A 17,590-nucleotide genomic window follows, 5' to 3' on the forward strand; every position below is an offset into this window, starting at 1 on the left:
AGTGTAGACAACTTGGGAAAACTCATCTCACCTAACTTTTAGACACCTACATCTAGTCTAGCTGCCTAGTCTCCTTCAAATACGTCTAAATTCAAGTAGGAGGAATCCCTCACCATGCAGTTGAGCTACAGCTGATACCCAAACCAAAGCCAGCAGTGTGCACTCAAAAGGTAGACGGATGCTGTCTCAATTGAAGCAGTTAAAAGTTTAAATGAACCCAGTCCCTTCAACTTTCCCTCATGGGTAGGGGAGAGGAGTGATCAGGGGGTGATTTATCCTGATACTGACATTTCTTACCCTGTCAGAAGTATCCATCAAGACTTCAGGCAAGTCCTCTTCAGCACGGTTACTAGACAAATTAAAATTGAAAAATACAATACAGTCTGTGTCTCCTAACTTAAGAGGCCTTTTGGAAAAGTCACTTCACTGAGCTTGTAAAGTATTTTGGAAAATGCTATAGAAGTGTCATTTGTATCTTGCATGCCTGAAGGCATCTGATCCCTTAAGTACTTCTAGGTTCAGACTGACCATCCAGGAGTTAAAACCCGGGGAAATGTCAAAGATATCCTAATAACTTAGGAATAGATATTCATTCACGCCAGCTGCTGCTTCTGGCCACCATCTTGTTTTCATTTGGCCTCTTCCTTTAAAATAATAAGGTATAAATATATGTTACTATTTTGTAATTTTTTTTTTCAGACATGATACTGATTTCTTGACAAAGCATAGGAAAATGTTTTGTGTCATCAGGATTTGTGAATTTTCCTCTCTGTATAAAACATATCAGAATTTTGTTAATTTGGGTTGGAGCTGTGTTCAAAATTAAGAGAAATATTTAAAATGTACTTGCAAGGGAAAGAAGTGCATGCACAAACTGTTGCGTCTTATTGTATTAGCAGGGGGAACAGGGACTGCAGGGAAGGGAGCCTCATCTGTGGCTAACGAGACCTGCTGGGATATGATATGCCCAGCCCTGCCTTGCTGCAGAAATGGAGTGCGGCTCCGGTGTTCTGTATTATTTAAAACAAAGGGCGCGTTTGTTGTTGTGTTTCCAAACTGGCGCTGCCTGGGTTCAGCACACTTGAAAAGTGCAGCTCGTACATGACATCCCATGACACCTTTCTCCACACTGGATTACACCCTCTGAACCCGGCAGGGTAAGTGTGCAATGTAACTGTCTTATAAACCCAGGACTATGTTTACCAAAGCTAGACTTGTAGAGGGGAGGGAGACATTAAAAGAAAAAAAATGTCCTTTTCTGCAGTGATCCCCATGCTGACTTAACACTTGGCTTCAAGTATGTGAAGGGCATTAGGTGTTTTCCCAAACATTTTGAAGAAGAGCCAGTGGGTTACCTAGAAGCCAGCAGGTATTCTCAGTACTACGGAGCTTGATTTTTTTTTTTTTTACCACAGTGTATTTTTGCCAGCAGTTCCTTTCATGACGGTTTGAATAATAAATATAACCTTGCCTAACCAAAACCAAATCAACGCTGTGATATTCAGTGAAAATTAGTGACCATCTTTCTTTGGCTAACATCAGCAGCTCCCGCCATCTCCATGTGAGGCAGACAAAGAGAAGATTGTGAATGGGGTGTTAGCTGCTCACCACTGCTTTTAGAGCTCTCTCTCCACATAACAGCACGTTAACCTTTCAGATTTTCTTCTAGTTCACTCTAGATTGCACCTTTCTCTCTCTCCTGCTTAGTTTGTAGCCTTAGTTTGTGTCTTTTTGGCAAATTCCAAACTGTCTCGCTTACCTGTGATTATTCCTGATTTTCCTCTCCACGCTTCCAGACCCTTTCTCCTTTCTAAATGTGATTCTCTCCCTGTGGAGACGGTCAGTATTTCAGAATAGAAAGCAGGATGCCATTGACAGGCAGGCAGTATCAGGACTTCCAGAGCATTCCACACTTGAAAAACCTTCTCTTTAGCATCGTTCCTCTTCTTTTCTCAGTTTTCCGTCAGACAGCACAGAAAGGTTCCTAATATTTATGGAAATTCCAGGGTTTCTTAGGTCACTACTAGTAATGATTTCAGATGACTCCTCTCTGAAACCGGGGTAAAGGGATTCAATTCCTTTGCAAGTATCCCTCAAAGCCCACTCAAGCAATAGCACGGTCCAAACCAGCACAACTGCCCTCTGAGGTCACTTATGGCCTAATGCGAAGGTGCGCTGACCATTTCAACGGCTGACCTGCAGGTCCTCACTATCTGAGAGGGAGAGACGCCAGCCACTTAACTCTGCTAGCTGTTCCCTCAGGAGTTATTGGGAGTTCAAAAGTGGAAAACTGATGGGAAATACAACTTCTGTTTTGAAACTCAAGGTGGGGCATGGAGAGGAAAACTCAGGCACCAAGTACCAGAAATACGTATTCACCTGCCTTCTCCCGACAATGACCTCCAGCCCTCTTGCTCCGTGGAGCCTGGAACGTGCCATACGGCTTGTTAAACTGCTTGTGCTCTCTGCCCCTACAGTTTAAGCCAATGTATGTCCTATATCAGTGGGAAATGCAATTGCCTTTAAAAGTTTTTCATACCTCCTACAGAATTAAGCTGCAAATAGGGCACGCTAGCATTTTTCCAGCACCCTTATTTTCAGATTTACTCTCTTGTCCAGCTTGCCTAAAGGCTTGACAACACTAACAGACATCATTTAAAAAAAAAAAAAAATCCTGGTTACAAAAGCAATTAAATTTTACAGGAGTGCCAAACCTTATACACACTTGTGAATAACTCACAGAAGTATATTTTCTACTTCAGTTCTATTTATGCTTAGAGCATAAAGGTACACTTGAGTACACAGTTCACTAGCACTCACTATTTGAGTTACAGCTGTGCATAAGCACACACTTGGCCTCAGATGAATGGAGCTTCAGTGCTTGCAGGTCATAGCCAAAAAGCTACACAATTGCAGCGGATGTAACAGTAAAAGGTAAGATGCCCCTGAGAAAATGCAGAGCATGTTCAGTTAAACCCCCCACTTCATCTAGTTGTACCTAACAGAAATAAATAATTAACTATCCTTTTGCAGTCTGCTGTGTGGGAGAGGTGTGGGGGGATGCTGGAGAGCGAGCAATCCGAAAAGGAAGTTCGATCTTCTGGGTTTTTTCCCTACCAGGTTCATTTTCCAGTATTTTTTTCTAATTTCCTTTTTTTTTTCTACATTTTTATCACAACAATATTAAGCATCAGATCTAGTTACTGACATCCACTGGAACAAAGCTTCTATACAGATGCTGCTCTGCCACAACAGGCCCTTTCACAAGGCAGTTTTTGTCTGCTGTAAACATATATCAGCCCTGATATTTTTGTTTTAAAATCAAGAGGCTGAACCTCCGCTGCTCTGTATTCTGTAGAAATAAACCACCTCTGCCTGACCCGAGTCTGCAAAACAGACTGTGTGTTTCTTCCACAATGTTTTCTTCTCACCTGCATGTGAAATGCAAATGATTTCGATGTTTGAAATAATTGACTTATGAAGAAAAATAATCAGTTTTGCAAGGAAAACTTTGCAGAGAGATCTTAAAAAATTCAATTCACCCACAGGCCTTAATTTAAAGAGGGTCACATTGCCTGCATTTTGACCTGTTACAGGCATGTAAGCAAGCGATGTACCAAGCAGCTCACACGTTCAAAGCCCGCCCTGTTGCTCAGTGGGGAGAGGCAGCAGCCACACGGATTGCGTGGAGATGTACATTGCTGCGGGAGCAGCTGCTGGGGAGGTGGTGTCCCTGCACGGGCAGGCACGCGGTGGCTTTCTCCTTGGGACACCACAGAGGTGCCTAGTGACACAAGATGGCAGGATGCACCACAACACCGCAGGACAGTTTGCCTGTGGCATTGCCAACTGTTAACAAATAAGCCCAGCTACTTTTCCTGTAAAACGTAGCTTTCTGGATTTTATAGCAAAAGCAACTTCTTCCAGAACTGCTTGAGACCTGCTGATTTCTCTCACTAGGGAACCAGGAGGAGACAACGCACTGACCACAAGGGTGACAATAAGATGGTATCGCAAAGCTGAGCACTTGGGTGGCCTGAGAATCACGGCTCAGGGCATCCAGTGAGGGTGAGGCTGGTCAGCACAGACCCCGCCTGCTGGCATGCTGGTGAAGTGCGGAGCCCTCTCCAGAGGAGATTTTTCCAAGACCTCCTGTGGCTCCCAGAGGGTTAGGTAGTTACCACCAAACAGCATTGCCAGTCTTGTGGAGCAAGGTGCAGATGCCAGCCACAACGGCTTCCACTGCTGTGCCCAGTGGCTCAGTACTTGAAGCAGAGATCCAGAGTAAAACCTGACATCAGACCTGGGAGTCTTTTGGGTGGTGCGTTCTCCATTGCTCACATTGGACCAAAGTCGCTTTCCAAGAAACCTTAAATAGTTTTTTAGGATAGAGATAATGAGAAAAACTCACTAAATGATTAGTGACCTTACCTGCATGAGGAGAGATTGACAAGAGAAATTGTCAACTTTATTGCACCTGAGTTCTCCTAGCCATGAAACCTGCACTGCTCTGACCCCCACTCCTCCCTTCCCCATTGCCACTCTGTGAATCGCCTCCACCATTGCAGACAGGCCTCGCTGGAAGATGCTCTCTGTGCTCCTGAATTGACAGCGCCTTGCTCAGGGGTTGCTGGCCCATGCCCGCTGCTCTCACCCCGACAGCTCCCAGCCACGCCAGGGCCCAGCCGCCACAGGCCATTTGGATGTGGCTACACAGCTCCGGGTAATAAGAGAGTTTGATACTACGCATATGGCCTCAGTGCTAGAGAATGGACCCTGGCGCTTCTTGTTTTACTAGGACAAAGATGTAGCTGGCCATTGGCATGCAGAACCGGGGCTAGGAAGCAGCTGAGAGTCTCCAAAAATGGCAGACAAATGCACAGAAAGCAGCATGAACAAATATTGAACCGGAGTGGTCATCTGTTTGAGGATGTGGCTCTGTGCTCCCTATCCTTTGAGGAGGTTCATCCCATGAAGAGGTGCACAGACTCCAGCGCACTGGGAACAATGAACTAGGGTGCCTGGAAGAATCACATTTAAAAGGTAGAGGAAGAAAATAATAGAACATTGTAAGAGCTGGTTCCTAGGCAGGATCTGGTAAGTATGAGAAACCAAAAGACACTAGGGTTTGGTAACAACAGATGAAACTAATATTAATGTAGAAGTTTCATTCACACAACACTGTAAAAACAATGCAATAAGAGTGCTTACCAAAATTGCTCTTGAAACAAGTCTACTTTAAATAAGTGATTCAGTTGCTCTTATCTATCTTCTCTTCCATAGCTCTTATTCTGAAGCCTATTTTCACCCAGAAAATATCTTCTTCAACAAGTTTCATTCCAACAATGGTAACACTGCATTGGTCTTTTCCCAAAGGAATAAATTCCCTACCCTCCAAATAGTTGTGTGTCTGTACTCCTTTGTTTTCATGTTTTGCCAAGCATTTGATATCAAGAAAGACAAATCTGCTGTCACATTGCTAGAGTAATCAGAATGTTTTATTTTGCTTTTTGGGGGTTTGGGGTTTTTTGGGGGTTTTTTGCTTTTGTTTTGTTTTTGTTTTTTACCATTGGTTTTAACTACAACAATACTAATTTCCTACTTCCTTTAAGAGTTTGGGGCTTGGTTTTTTGGTGGTTTGTTTTGGCTTTTTGGGGTTTGATTTGGGGGGGGGGGGGGTGTCCAGTAGTCCAGTATTTTGGTCTCACTGAAGGTAGCAAGACATTCATATCTTAAAAATCTTCAACACTGTTTCTACATAACATTCATCTGGTGGAGGTTTCCTTGGGCTGCCAGGCTGCAGAAACTTCTTAATTGTAGGCATATTGCTCATTCTTATTTTAAAAGCCTAAAAACCAAAAACAGAGTAAGAGAAATTCCAGCTACTCCAGTAGCAAACAGTGCTCCTTGCACAGAACAACTGCTTCCCCCTGCTGATAGAAGAAATCCTAACATTCACTCAGATCTCCATCTGCAGTCTCCTCCTGTCCAACAGGAGAAGGACCCAGCTGCTGCAAAAAAAACCCCTATTCTTACTAAGGAAGGCAGAGAAGTCATCCTCAATTGTATCAAGTTGATTACTGAAACAAAGCTGTGGCTTAATGCTAAGGCCTGAGTTTCTAGTCATACTGAAGAAGGTAGAAGTGAAGTGAGGTTACTGGGATCCCAAAACTGTAATACCAGCCAGTAGAGAAAATGGCACGCTGTGCCTCATTCTAACGTGTCAACCTGTACCACAGACTTAATTGCTTATCTGGCGTTAGATAGAATCTACTGGTAGGAAGCAAAAAAAAGAAAACCAGGCAGCTTAGATCAGTGATTCCCTTGGGATGACATGAATTTATTTCTATAGAAGAGGTATGTACCACTCAAAGAGGGACAGGTATACCTGCACAGGGTTAGTCAGGAGCACAAACCAACTGAATCCATTCCCTCTTCTGCTTGATGTTAAATAAACATACAGACAGTGACAGTTCCTCAAAGAGCCCACACTCCCGATTTACATAGCACACAGAGGTGATCACTTCGGGATTGCCCTCTAGTTCCTGAATACAGGCATGCTCAATAACAAAGTTACCTGCAACTGGGGAAACCCTGACAGCACAGCAGGTATGTTGTCCTCCACTGCTAAAATGGCTTCAATTAGCTGAACATCTGCCCAGCTGAATTTGTTGCCCACGAGAAAGTCTTGGCCATGTTGTTTCAGAACCTGTAGAATACAAGAGAATGTGGGCTGCAGGTGAGAACAGGACATATGATGCCTGGCAGCTAAGTCGCACGGCACAGCTGTAGAGCTGAACAGCAATTATATCTGAAATTTCAGGGTGGAGTTTTCAGCTGGAAGCCTGTGAGCCTAAATCACTTCATTATTGTTGGGAAAAAAATCTGAACTGTATGCAGACTACAAATTTTGGTGACTTGGTAATGATGAATGATGATAGGCACTGGGAAGAGGGACAAAACACACACAAGTAGACTAATAACGGTCATAGAATTAGAAATAGGGATAATGGAGGAACTAAAGAGTAACTCGGAGAATTTATAAAATTGCCATTTAGATATTTCATTTAAAGTCATGTCCAATGTTTATATCAGGAATCAAACTTAGAAATGCAGAATTACAATAGCTAACCAAAGAGAATCCCTGTCTTTGGGAATAAGTTTTATACTCGTTAGAACTTTCTAGGATGTTCAGTCTTTATTATTGTTTTCTATTAAAACAAGATGAATGTTACAAAAGAGAGAAATATTGCCAGATGCCTGAGTCATATGGGTTTTGTTTGCTGTTTTTGAAAGTGGAATGTGCAGAAATCCATGACTGTTGTTTTACTAAAGTACTCATAATCTCCCTACCCGATTTCTTGGCGAAGCATTTTTGCATTCTTCTAATGAAAGTGTTCCAACTGAAATTAAGTATAGCAGAGAGATGTGCTCTAAACAAATATAAGTGTGGAACTATCCCCTCAAGGAAAAAAGAAATCATACATGCTTGCTTTTACTTTAGTGAAAAGTTTTGCTGTAGAGCTAAGAACATACTGCTTTGTTTGCCATGTAGATTATTTCAAATACCACAGCCCTGACAACAAACAGAGAAAATGTACTGAGAGAGATGAGAAAACTGAGGATTTGGAACTGACCTACACTGCAAACACGTAGTTGTTTTGTATTTGTAAGTACAACTTTCACAGGCACATCCTCGCTGTCACTTACCTTTTCAAAGACTGGGAAGTACCTGTTAGTTGCCCTCTCCTTAATTGAGTCAAGATTTTTCTCCTTTGCCTCAGGCGGAGAGAAAGGAAACATCAAAATCATTTTCATCAGGTCTGTTATTCCTTCCACATACATGTCAATCCTATTGGTGGGAGGAAGACAGTAGGAAAGAGCACAGGAGTTATTTCATCTGCTTTCCAATTAACTAAGGCAATTTATAGGAATTTTATATCACCACCATAGTGCCAATTTTCACAGCCAAAACTAAACATGAACTAAAGCTAAATATTCTTTAAAAGGACTAAAAGCCTGTTTCTGTTCAACAGTGATTCAGAAGCAGTGGTTAAAACCTAAGCAAAGGATAGAGTCCTTGCTCTTTATTGTGTTAGCCTTTCTCACTCCTTCCTACTGGATTTACAGGATTTAATGTGTTTTAAGTAACGCAGCTATCAAATAACAGATTGCTCATTAAATGAAAGGAGGTGTTACGGTACAGGGCTCTCTCCTTCAAGTCTTTCCCATAGAGGTTGTATTTCCCTGCTATGTAGCTGAGGATGGCTCTGGTCTGCACCATCTTCATCCCATCGATCTCAACCAGGGGCACTTGCTGGAACATCAGGACTCCATCTAGGGTGGAAAGTTGAGGAAAAGCTCGTTAGTTCCTTCTAGACTTCTAGCTTTACAGGAGAGCGAGAGACTGGGCATGTTTCTTCTGCTGTTTAGGAGGTCATTGATGTCTTGCCCCACCTGTAAAACTCCATTCAGTAAACCAACATTGTGGGAAAGATCAAATATTGACTAATCTGCATCACACTGTTGTAGCTAGGTCATCACAGTGCAGCTGGGCCCCTTGCTTTACAGCATTGCCAGAGCTCTGCTGGCTGATGGGAGCTGGCACTTCTGGACCCTGCCTCATGCTGGCAGGAAAAGCTTGAACCAGCACTTTCAACCCAAGGGATCGAAGGAGAATAAAGATCTGCGTTAAATCTGAACTTAAAAAAATCCAATTATTCTGAATGCGGATCAGTTCCCTAGCAGGGACACACACACAAATAGAAATTAGGAAAGGGGTAGTACCACAGCAAGACTGAGATACTGAGGTAAAGGAAGAGGTCAGGCCACTTTAAACATCATGAAGCCACAGAATTAGAGATTGTTAGGGACTGTGACAGCAGTTGCAGTTTAAGTAAGTTTTACACAGTCACTCCAGGGATGAGAGTTTGAGTGTCCCCATAGATTTTCATTACAGGGTTATCCTCAGGCTTAAATTGCTGTGGAATGACACTATTTAGATAAGCCACTACAATCCCTTCCTGCCTTTGTAGTCCCATTTTCTCCTCGCGTTGGTAGGATCATTTGTCTGAGCCTTCAGTGAAGCAGCTCTTGGAGCTAGGCTGACATGGAGATTCAGCATAGCAAAGCCAGTCTTTTCTAGACCAGCTTTCTGCTGGACTAATTCACTGTCTTTGGAGAGACTCCCTTCTCCATTCACACATTAAGGGCATGCAGAGAACAATCCCATCCTGTTAAAATCACAGCAAAACTCCAAATCCAACTAGGCAGCTGCCACTTTGCATTGCTCAAAGTTAATAATTTATTTTAATTGCTTAATTTTAACCTGTTTGTTGCATCCTTCTTTCAGGTATAAGGGTTCATTTTAACAGGCACATCTGTCTGCTTTCTTCTCCACAGAACTATTAAAATATTTGCTAGCCTAGAATTAATAAATGTTCTTCACTTATTCTGTATTATTAATTTACAGTTTAAATTCAAAGAGTAGCCGTCTGCCTGTGTTTGTTTCTTGTAAACAGTCACAAAACTCAGGTGTCTTCACGTCTTTCCAGAACACATCTCTGCAGCTTAAGGAAAAAATATTACTTGGTATCTATCTAGCAGAAACACAGTAGAATGAGAAAACTACCAGCTCTGCAAGGATATTTTTCAGCAAAAAGATGCACAAAGTGAAAAATAAAATCTGACTTTCTGGCCCTTGACAAAAAGTGGTGCAGCAAATGTGAGTGACCTTGCACAGTTTGTTTCTTATCTACAGAGAAGAGGGATTTCTCTCTTATGACCAGCAGCAGACTGCTTCTCCTCGCTTTGCAGTGAGAACCACTTCACGTAGCCACTGCATAGAATAGGTATGCAGGATTAAAAGCAGTTTGCCTATCTTTTTGCAGATTGCATTGTGCTGTCCGAAGGTGGTCTGTGGAGCATACATTAAACACCACTCATCTAGACCTACTATTTGTCACAGGCCAGCAGAGCTTCTCAGTAGCCAGGCAGCAACTTGGGGAACCTGTGGCTGCACAGATTGAGCCAAAGTAGCTGTCTCTCAGGCCAATGGGTAAAGATCTGGCCACACTGATGTTCTTTAACTCTCTCAGCCTCCAGAACAGCTGTCTGGCTGTTAGGAAGAGCCCCTTGCTCAGGCTTTATCCTGGACACTGCTGCAGCATTGCTTAGAAGATCATCAGCTGGCATGGGCCAAAGTCATGCATGGACCATTCTAACAATGTGATGATGTCTAAACACAGAAGACCCTGGCAAAAAGCACGTTGGTAGCGAGAGAAAAATATTACAGGGAGAGGTAATGTGGGGTTATTCGTGTTCAGTCCTACCCTGCACAATCAGCAGCATTCTAGAGGTCTCTATCAGGATTACTAATTAATTTGTCTTTCTTTAACCCATCGTATTAAACCCCACCTTTTTCTTTCTGCTCTCACCCTCTTAAGCTCAATATATATACACATAAAACCCTTTGATCTTCTTTATAAAACTTCCCTATCCTTTTCATCACCACTTAATTCTTCTCTCCGGATATGGATAATCTTCAAAACTGCATCCAGGATTGTATCACTCTGTCTGGATTAATTAGTCCTGTGAAGCAAATTCAGATTTGGGCTTTCACTACCGAAGCTATGACATTCAGAGCTACAACTGGTGTCTTTACACTGCACTGCCCTCCCACATTGTCAGATTCCCAGCCAGCTGGACCTGCAGCTTTAGTTCTGATCTTCTTGATACTACTCCTTATTTTTGTTCATTTTAGTTTTCATGCCAGAATTTCTTTAAACACAGCTTTCCCTTCCTAAGCAGGCAGCCAGAATGCAGCCAAGTCCTCTTCAAGTCCCCTAGTACGTCCTGGAAAGCTCAGCCTGCTGTGAGGTTTCTTACATGTCTCGGGCAGCAGGTAAACTGCAGGGCCAGTGCACTCTAGTTTGGGAGCTGGTCTCACTCCCAAGACTGACATGAAACCTTTGTGGCTTGCTGCTTTGACTGTGTCAGACTTCCTGCAGGTCTCCCTGCTTTTTAACTGGGGGAAGTTTCATGGCTCAGGCTTATCCTGCTCAGCTGGCCCCACACCTTACTGCCCCATCAACCCCTGCCTTAAACTTCATAATTCCTGGCCTCTAGCACTCTCCAGTCAACACCTACAGATGTGTCTCAGCTGATATTTGACATAATAGAAGTTTCCTTATAACATCTGAGCAAATATTACCTTATCTTCCTTCAAATCTACCACTGCTATGACTCGGGATGCGACAAGTGACTATTCCTCCCACCCTTCTTTCCTTTACTTGCTGTCTTCTTGTCTCTTCTGACAATTAAAAATTCACACTCTATTTAACAACTAGAGCTGTGACAATTCTCTGTTACATGTTACTTTTGTCACCTGCTCATACAGCTCTAGCCTACTGTTTCCTTCACATGAGGGTTTGCAATGTAAGGAGAAGAACTGTCACTGGTGTGTTGGCACAGAGTCTAGAACAAAGAAAAACTGGCTTTCCTGCGGATTTGGGTGCCACGCTGGCCTTTCATTTAGAGGCTTATCTCACTGAGGTTCAGAACCAATGTACAGGTTCATCTATACCAATCAACTCAAGAATAGCTCAGGCCAGCTGGCACAGACTGGCCACATTTGCTCTATTCAACTCTCTCTGCCTACAGAGCATGGTGGTCACACCTAAATGTCATCTTGGAAATGGCCCCTGGCCTGGGCCAACTCCTAAATGATGCCTATGAATTGATTTGAGGAGTACTAGTTGTCCTGAACCAAAAGTGTGCCAGGAACCATGCTAACAGTTCATCAGTGTAGAATTAAGTTGCACTAAATAGGAATATTTGCTACCCCTGTTTAATGTACTACAGAAGCACAGTCACAGAAGCTATGGCTTTTAGTTTATAGGAGTTGTTTGGCACTGCAAAGAACAGAGCCAAACTAGTATTTCAGTACTCTAGGTGTGCAACTAGAAGTTTGTACTGGTGTAAATAAACTGATTTTAAACCACAAATTTAGCTAAATTGGAGCAATTTTTTGAGGGACTAAGCCTCAGATTCTTACCTTTGATTAACTTTTTATACTGCTCTTCTGTTTCCAAAAAATTTTCTTCAAACTGGAAAAGGAGAGAGAAGACCGTTACATTGCTGTATTTGACCATTTTTTCTTCTGTAGGTGACTGCACATAACCATGTGCAGAATGACCCAACCAAGCAAAAAATAATGAGCCGGATCTTCAACTACGCTGTTTGGTCACAGGTGTCCTGAGGATCCCCCACCCATCCTCACAGCTGGAGGGGAGCAAAAGGGCCTGGCCACCGCTGCCTCAGGGCACCGATTCAGAAATAACCTGAGTGTGGGTAAAAAGAGAGTCCAGACATCTGCCGGAGGAAGACGGATTGCAACCAATGCCAAGGGAAGCACAAGGTAAATCAACTACTTCGAACCCCACTCCATGTAAGTCAACAACACTCTTTTGTTTATATACATTGTAACTGCAAACTAAGTAAGACTGAGTTAAGGAGGTTTTGTACAGCTGGAAAAATCAGGTATTAATTAAGGGCCTTTAAATAAATCCCCATTTTGACCAATTCTGATTGATTAGTTCAGGGGACTTATACTAGCTCTAATAAACTCCAAGCTCCACTGAGTTTGTACCCCAGACATTAGCCACTGAACAGCGTAGTTACAAACGTGCAGTGCCACTGGCCAAATGACTGTAGCCGCCACTTTGCAGCTGTTTATCCTCCCACTGAGGGTTTTCAACCCTCCTTACTGAGGCCGGTTGAAAACACCAGTCCGGAACATTGTACCAAGCGTCAACTAACCTCCACACCGGCTGCTGCCAACAGCCATCGGACAGACTCCATTCGCCCCCTTCCATTACAGTAGGTAAGCCTGGGCTTCCCCGACATGCTTCTGAGCTCCTGGTTCCCTGAAAAACATTAAGCAGAAAACAGTGTCTCATAAAACTGGTGTAAGTGCCATTATTTTGGGGGGAGAAGGAGCCTCTCATTCACTATGCCTGTTGGAATTGCACTGCATCTGGTTTAAAATGTAAAATGAGAGATGGACCAGTGACACCACACAGCCCGTGCTAGGAAAGATGTGCAGATCTGTAAAGCCTTCCCCAGTGCTAGTAGGGAGGCTTTTTATGATTATAAGCAAACACAGACATGTTTAAACATGTGGTTTGAGTCCCAAGCTACAGGAGAAACCTTGCTGCATTTTAAGAGTGTTATACAAAGCCAGTGAAAAATCTCACCACATCCTCAGGGAAGTTGTTCACTTACAGTTGTTGCCATCATCCTCATTGAAAAGGAGAAAAGGAAAACATGTTTTACTGCTAGGCTGAAATCTGTCTAGCTTTGCCAGATGTCAGAGTGTATTTTGCAGCTTCAACTGCCATCCATTTCTTTCCTCAAGTAGGGGCAGATGAATTGTTAATCTTCCCTTTATTCCACCAAGCAGGCTGAGTTTCCTTGTCTGTCCTATTGAATGGCTACAGCCTGTTTCCTTGCTGCTTATGTCAGCCTTGAGACGTCCCTCAAGGACAGATCTGGAACCTGGCTGCATCAGCATCAAGTACCCCCAGAAGTATCTCCCCAGGGCATCGGGCACCTGGGTGCCCATGGGACTGGCACATGGGAGGCTGGAGTAACCTTCCTGGAGTAACCCTCCTCTCTGCACCAGGAGCAACAGAGCATGTGGCAGAGACAGCACATCTGTATCGAGCTGTTCCACACGTAGGGACAGCCAGCTGGACTATTTGTGCTGACGCTTGCATTATAAGTGTTTGCAAATCCAGGCTTTAATTTCTCTCTGCTTCATTGCCCTAATTACTAAAAAATGGGACTAGCATTCCACCTTCACAAAGATGTTAGTGTCGTACACTAATGACTGGGAAAAAAAAAGCTTAAAGATGGGTATCATAATTGTGTCCTAATGACTCAGAAACCAAAGAGTGCCTGACTTTAAAAAATAATTTTAGATGACCCCAGTTTTCTCGGAGCTAACAGCCAAAGCGGCTCTATTAAGTCTGTCACACAGCATTACATTTCCCATTTGAATCAGGTTCAGTACACTCTAGTGATGCGTTTTCTTCAAGTCACAGTGCTTTGTAAGTGTATTTAAAGTACTTTTGGAACATATTTTGCCAAAACCTGATTTTAAAGAACAATCACATTGAGAGTTCTCCCTTGAGCAATTCTGATAAGAACTACATCATGTTACTACAATAAATACGGATATTTGGGGTAATTTAGACAATATAATCCAAGTACACATAAAGGAAAAAAAAAGATCATCACCAGTTTAAGTGCAAATAGCTGTTGCAAATTAAATGTTTTGCCTCTAAGACAGTGGTTTTATTAGTTTCTGCACATTGTGTGACTAGCTTTTACTATATGGCAGTCAGCTTATCTATGTAGTTCACAACAGCTAATTAGTGCCTCTTTCATTATCATACTTCTCAGATACATTGCATCTGTATCATTTCAATACATATTGCCCCAACTTGTAACGTGCAGACACTTACAGCAAATAAGATTTTAACTAAAAAAGCCAAAGACTGCAATACCAAGGATATAAAACTTAATCCTCTTGGAAAATTTATGTATTGTTTGCAGAACAAAAGCAGACGGAGTGAAAAGCTTTAGGTATCATTTTACATTAATAAGAAATTCTATATAGCATTAAATTATGTGAGAAGAACAATGACAAATGGAGAATAAAAACCTGTCGTCAGCTTCATTTTTATTTTTTTAATTAAGAAGAACGCTGTCAGCCATAAGTGGATTTTAATTGTCTTAAAGTTCTGACATTAAAAAAAAAAAAGTTGTTTTTCATAAAGTCTCCTCAACCTTTAGATCCACTGAATGTATCTCCGTTGTTATACAGGGACCTGACACATGTAATTCACCTATGGACATCAACATTTCGGTGCCTGGGCCTGAAGCCGAGTCCTGCTCTGAGGGTTCAGTTTAGTTGCCCATTCCTATGTGTCTACTGACACTTGAGATTCCTTAAAGGTGTGCGATACAACCCTCGACCTTTTGGAGACAGGGGCAACTTTTTCTAACTTAAATCAGTATACTTGTTCACCCGGTCTCTCAATGCCTTTTTTGCATTTATTTGGGGAAAGATACAGCTAACATAGACAAGGATCCCTCAGGGCTTCCCACTAGGATCCCAGGTCCTCCACTATTTTTCTAAAATTTTAGTAAAACATTTGCAGGATGTTGTGTTTAAAAAAATTCATCCATTTTTGATACAATATGCTGATGATTTATTAGTATTCAAGGAAATTTGGTATAGCTGACACCTGTACCTTACTGTTTGCCTCAGCTGAAAAGGGCTATCAGGCTTCTCCACATAAGCTACAATTTTTGTAACAGAAGCGTAGAATATCTGTGTTATATTCTCCAACAAGAGGAGCAGCATTTATCTGAAAACCATTTCAAAACCATTCAAAATCTTCCCTGACCAGTTACTAAAATCAAATACGAGCCTTTTTAGGAGCCGTAGGATTCTCCCACCCCTGGATATCTCCTTTCAAGGAAATAGCAAAACCAAAAAAACCCACCAAATCGCCCAGATTATTGCTCAAGATGCTGAAGAACCCATTCACTGGACAACAGACAAGGTAAAGACAGTTGAGCTTTTGAAGCAAGTTGCACCTGCCCTGGGATTGGCAGACTACAGTAAAACATTTACCTTGTTTGTACAAAAGGGAAAGGAACAGCCTCTGGGACGGTAACAAACACGCTGAACCCTGTGATTCTACTCCTTGCACCTGGGGAAGGAGCTCCACATGACAACTGTGTAGTAACCACTCGTGAAGCCGAAAAGACTCAAGAAGATTTAACAGACGTGCCTGTTCCTAAATCCCAGTCTGGAACTATTTGTTGGTGGGTACTCATATTACCTGAGCAGCAAACGGGTTACGGGTTATTCAATAACTACTGTGAATGAAGAAGTGGAGGCTTCACCACTCAGTCCGAAGATGAGTGCGCAAGCTGGCCAAAGAAAAGACTGTAAAAATTTATGCTGATTCTTAATATGCATTTGGAGTATGCCACGCTACTGGGCACTTACAAAAGCTGCGTGGGTTTATAACTTCTAGTGGAACTAAAATATCAAATGCTCTGCAAGTTATTGAACTGTTAAAAGCTATACAATTGCCGGAGAAACTTGCTAGCATTCATCAGCCTGCCCATACTAGCAGAAGGACAAAAGAAGAGATAAGAAATAATCTAACAGATATTGCTGCTAAAGCTGCAGCACAACAGCCGTATGAACCACCAGGCTTACAAGTAGTCCAACAGTCCAACCTGGTGTTGCTCGCTCCTGAAAAGACATGTTCAACTGTTCATACTGAAGAAATTGAGTCTTGGAAAACATACGAAGTGACCAAAGGCTCCCAGGGAATACGGAAAGCAGATAGGAAAAACTTTCCTATTTTACCTAAGCAATATCTGGTTCTCATAGCAAAAATGCATCACCATCCAGGTGGTTTAGGACTGCTGCACTAGCCCAGACACTGCTAGAAGAATTGCTTCATACCAGGAATTTATGCTGCAGCCAAGTAACTGCGTCTCACATGCACTACCTTTAGCCTTAATGGATATTAAGCAAAGACCTCAACACAAAATTTGTCTATATAAAATGTTTTTACTGCTTTTGCCTAAACTCCATATTCCCATCCTATTTCCTAGTAAACCTGAACAGCATGCCTGTCTTGAATTTCTCTGAGGATGCTTCTCAGCAATGTAAGTATTGTTTAAGAGAGGATGGTCTTTCAGAAACAGCATTACCTGAACTCAGTGGGAAGAGCCCTTTAGCCCCAGTGCTGGGAGCAGAATCCAGCATACCAAATGGGCCAGCTTTCCTGCTCAAACCCAGAAGAAACCACCATGGTGCTGCAGGCTTGTACTACATTCTCCCACCCACCTTTGCCTTCCTCCTCAGCAGTTTCATGGCTGCCTTGCTCAGCTCTGAACTGCACCACAGGATTCATTTCCTGGTTAAAAAAATGTTTTTCTCTTCCTTTCTCTCTCCTGCAGCTTCCAGCTGGTGAGCAACTATCAAACCATGCTTAGCCTACCTGACACATGAACTAAAGACAGCAGAGAATTTACATTACCCCAACAGATGCTCTAATAAACTTGGAATTAGCTTCACTATAGTCACTCAAACACATTAAGACAAAAGCACTTGTAAGTTAGTACTTACCTCCTAACCTTAACCCAGCCTCCACCCAGCACAGGCACCTTCCCTGGGGTGTTTAAACTTTGGAGCTCAGGGGAGTTCCCAGCCATACCCAATTAGAGAGAAAATCTCCTATTGCTATTAAGCTGGCACTGCCCAGCTTAAAGACATAGGTGTCTGAAAATTGCCATCCAAGGCAGAGATGTCTTTCTTTTTCAGTTTGCTGATTTGACTATACCATGTGGGTAGCCTCATAGTTTCTATTGTAGCCGTTTATTCAAGCTGCTTTTTTGGAATTATTGGGGCGGTTTACCCAAATACAAGGGCAAGACATTTTAACACATTGAGAAAATGATTTTTCTGGGTCATACTTAGGGTAATAGTAACTAT

At 42.5% G+C, this 17,590-nt stretch overlaps 1 protein-coding gene across 1 annotated transcript; it reads right to left on the reverse strand.

The window, feature by feature from the left end:
• Nucleotides 1–5,536: 5,536 nt before the first annotated feature.
• LOC129204652 (glutathione S-transferase-like) lies at nucleotides 5,537–17,261 on the reverse strand. Its single transcript, XM_054820996.1, has 7 exons — nucleotides 17,225–17,261; nucleotides 12,820–12,926; nucleotides 12,056–12,107; nucleotides 8,205–8,337; nucleotides 7,711–7,852; nucleotides 6,578–6,709; nucleotides 5,537–5,848 (listed from the first exon to the last, which is right to left on the reverse strand). The coding sequence occupies exons 2-7, from the start codon at nucleotides 12,904–12,906 to the stop codon at nucleotides 5,726–5,728; spliced, it is 669 nt and encodes a 222-aa protein (XP_054676971.1). The 5' UTR covers nucleotides 12,907–12,926; nucleotides 17,225–17,261; the 3' UTR covers nucleotides 5,537–5,725.
• Nucleotides 17,262–17,590: the final 329 nt, after the last annotated feature.

The sequence above is a fragment of the Grus americana genome, chromosome 3 (assembly GCF_028858705.1).
Source record: "Grus americana isolate bGruAme1 chromosome 3, bGruAme1.mat, whole genome shotgun sequence".
NCBI lineage: Eukaryota > Metazoa > Chordata > Aves > Gruiformes > Gruidae > Grus > Grus americana.

What these genes read in the sequence shown, in the direction of transcription:
- LOC129204652 (XM_054820996.1), bottom strand. Translation starts at nt 12,906, where the DNA reads ATGTCGGGGAAGCCCAGGCTTACCTACTGTAATGGAAGGGGGCGAATG. An exon ending in GTATAAAAAGTTAATCAAAG is followed by an intron (nt 8,338 to 12,055) that starts GTAAGAATCTGA and finishes TTTCCACCCTAG; the next exon opens with ATGGAGTCCTGATGTTCCAG. An exon ending in ACTTCCCAGTCTTTGAAAAG is followed by an intron (nt 6,710 to 7,710) that starts GTAAGTGACAGC and finishes TGTATTCTACAG; the next exon opens with GTTCTGAAACAACATGGCCA.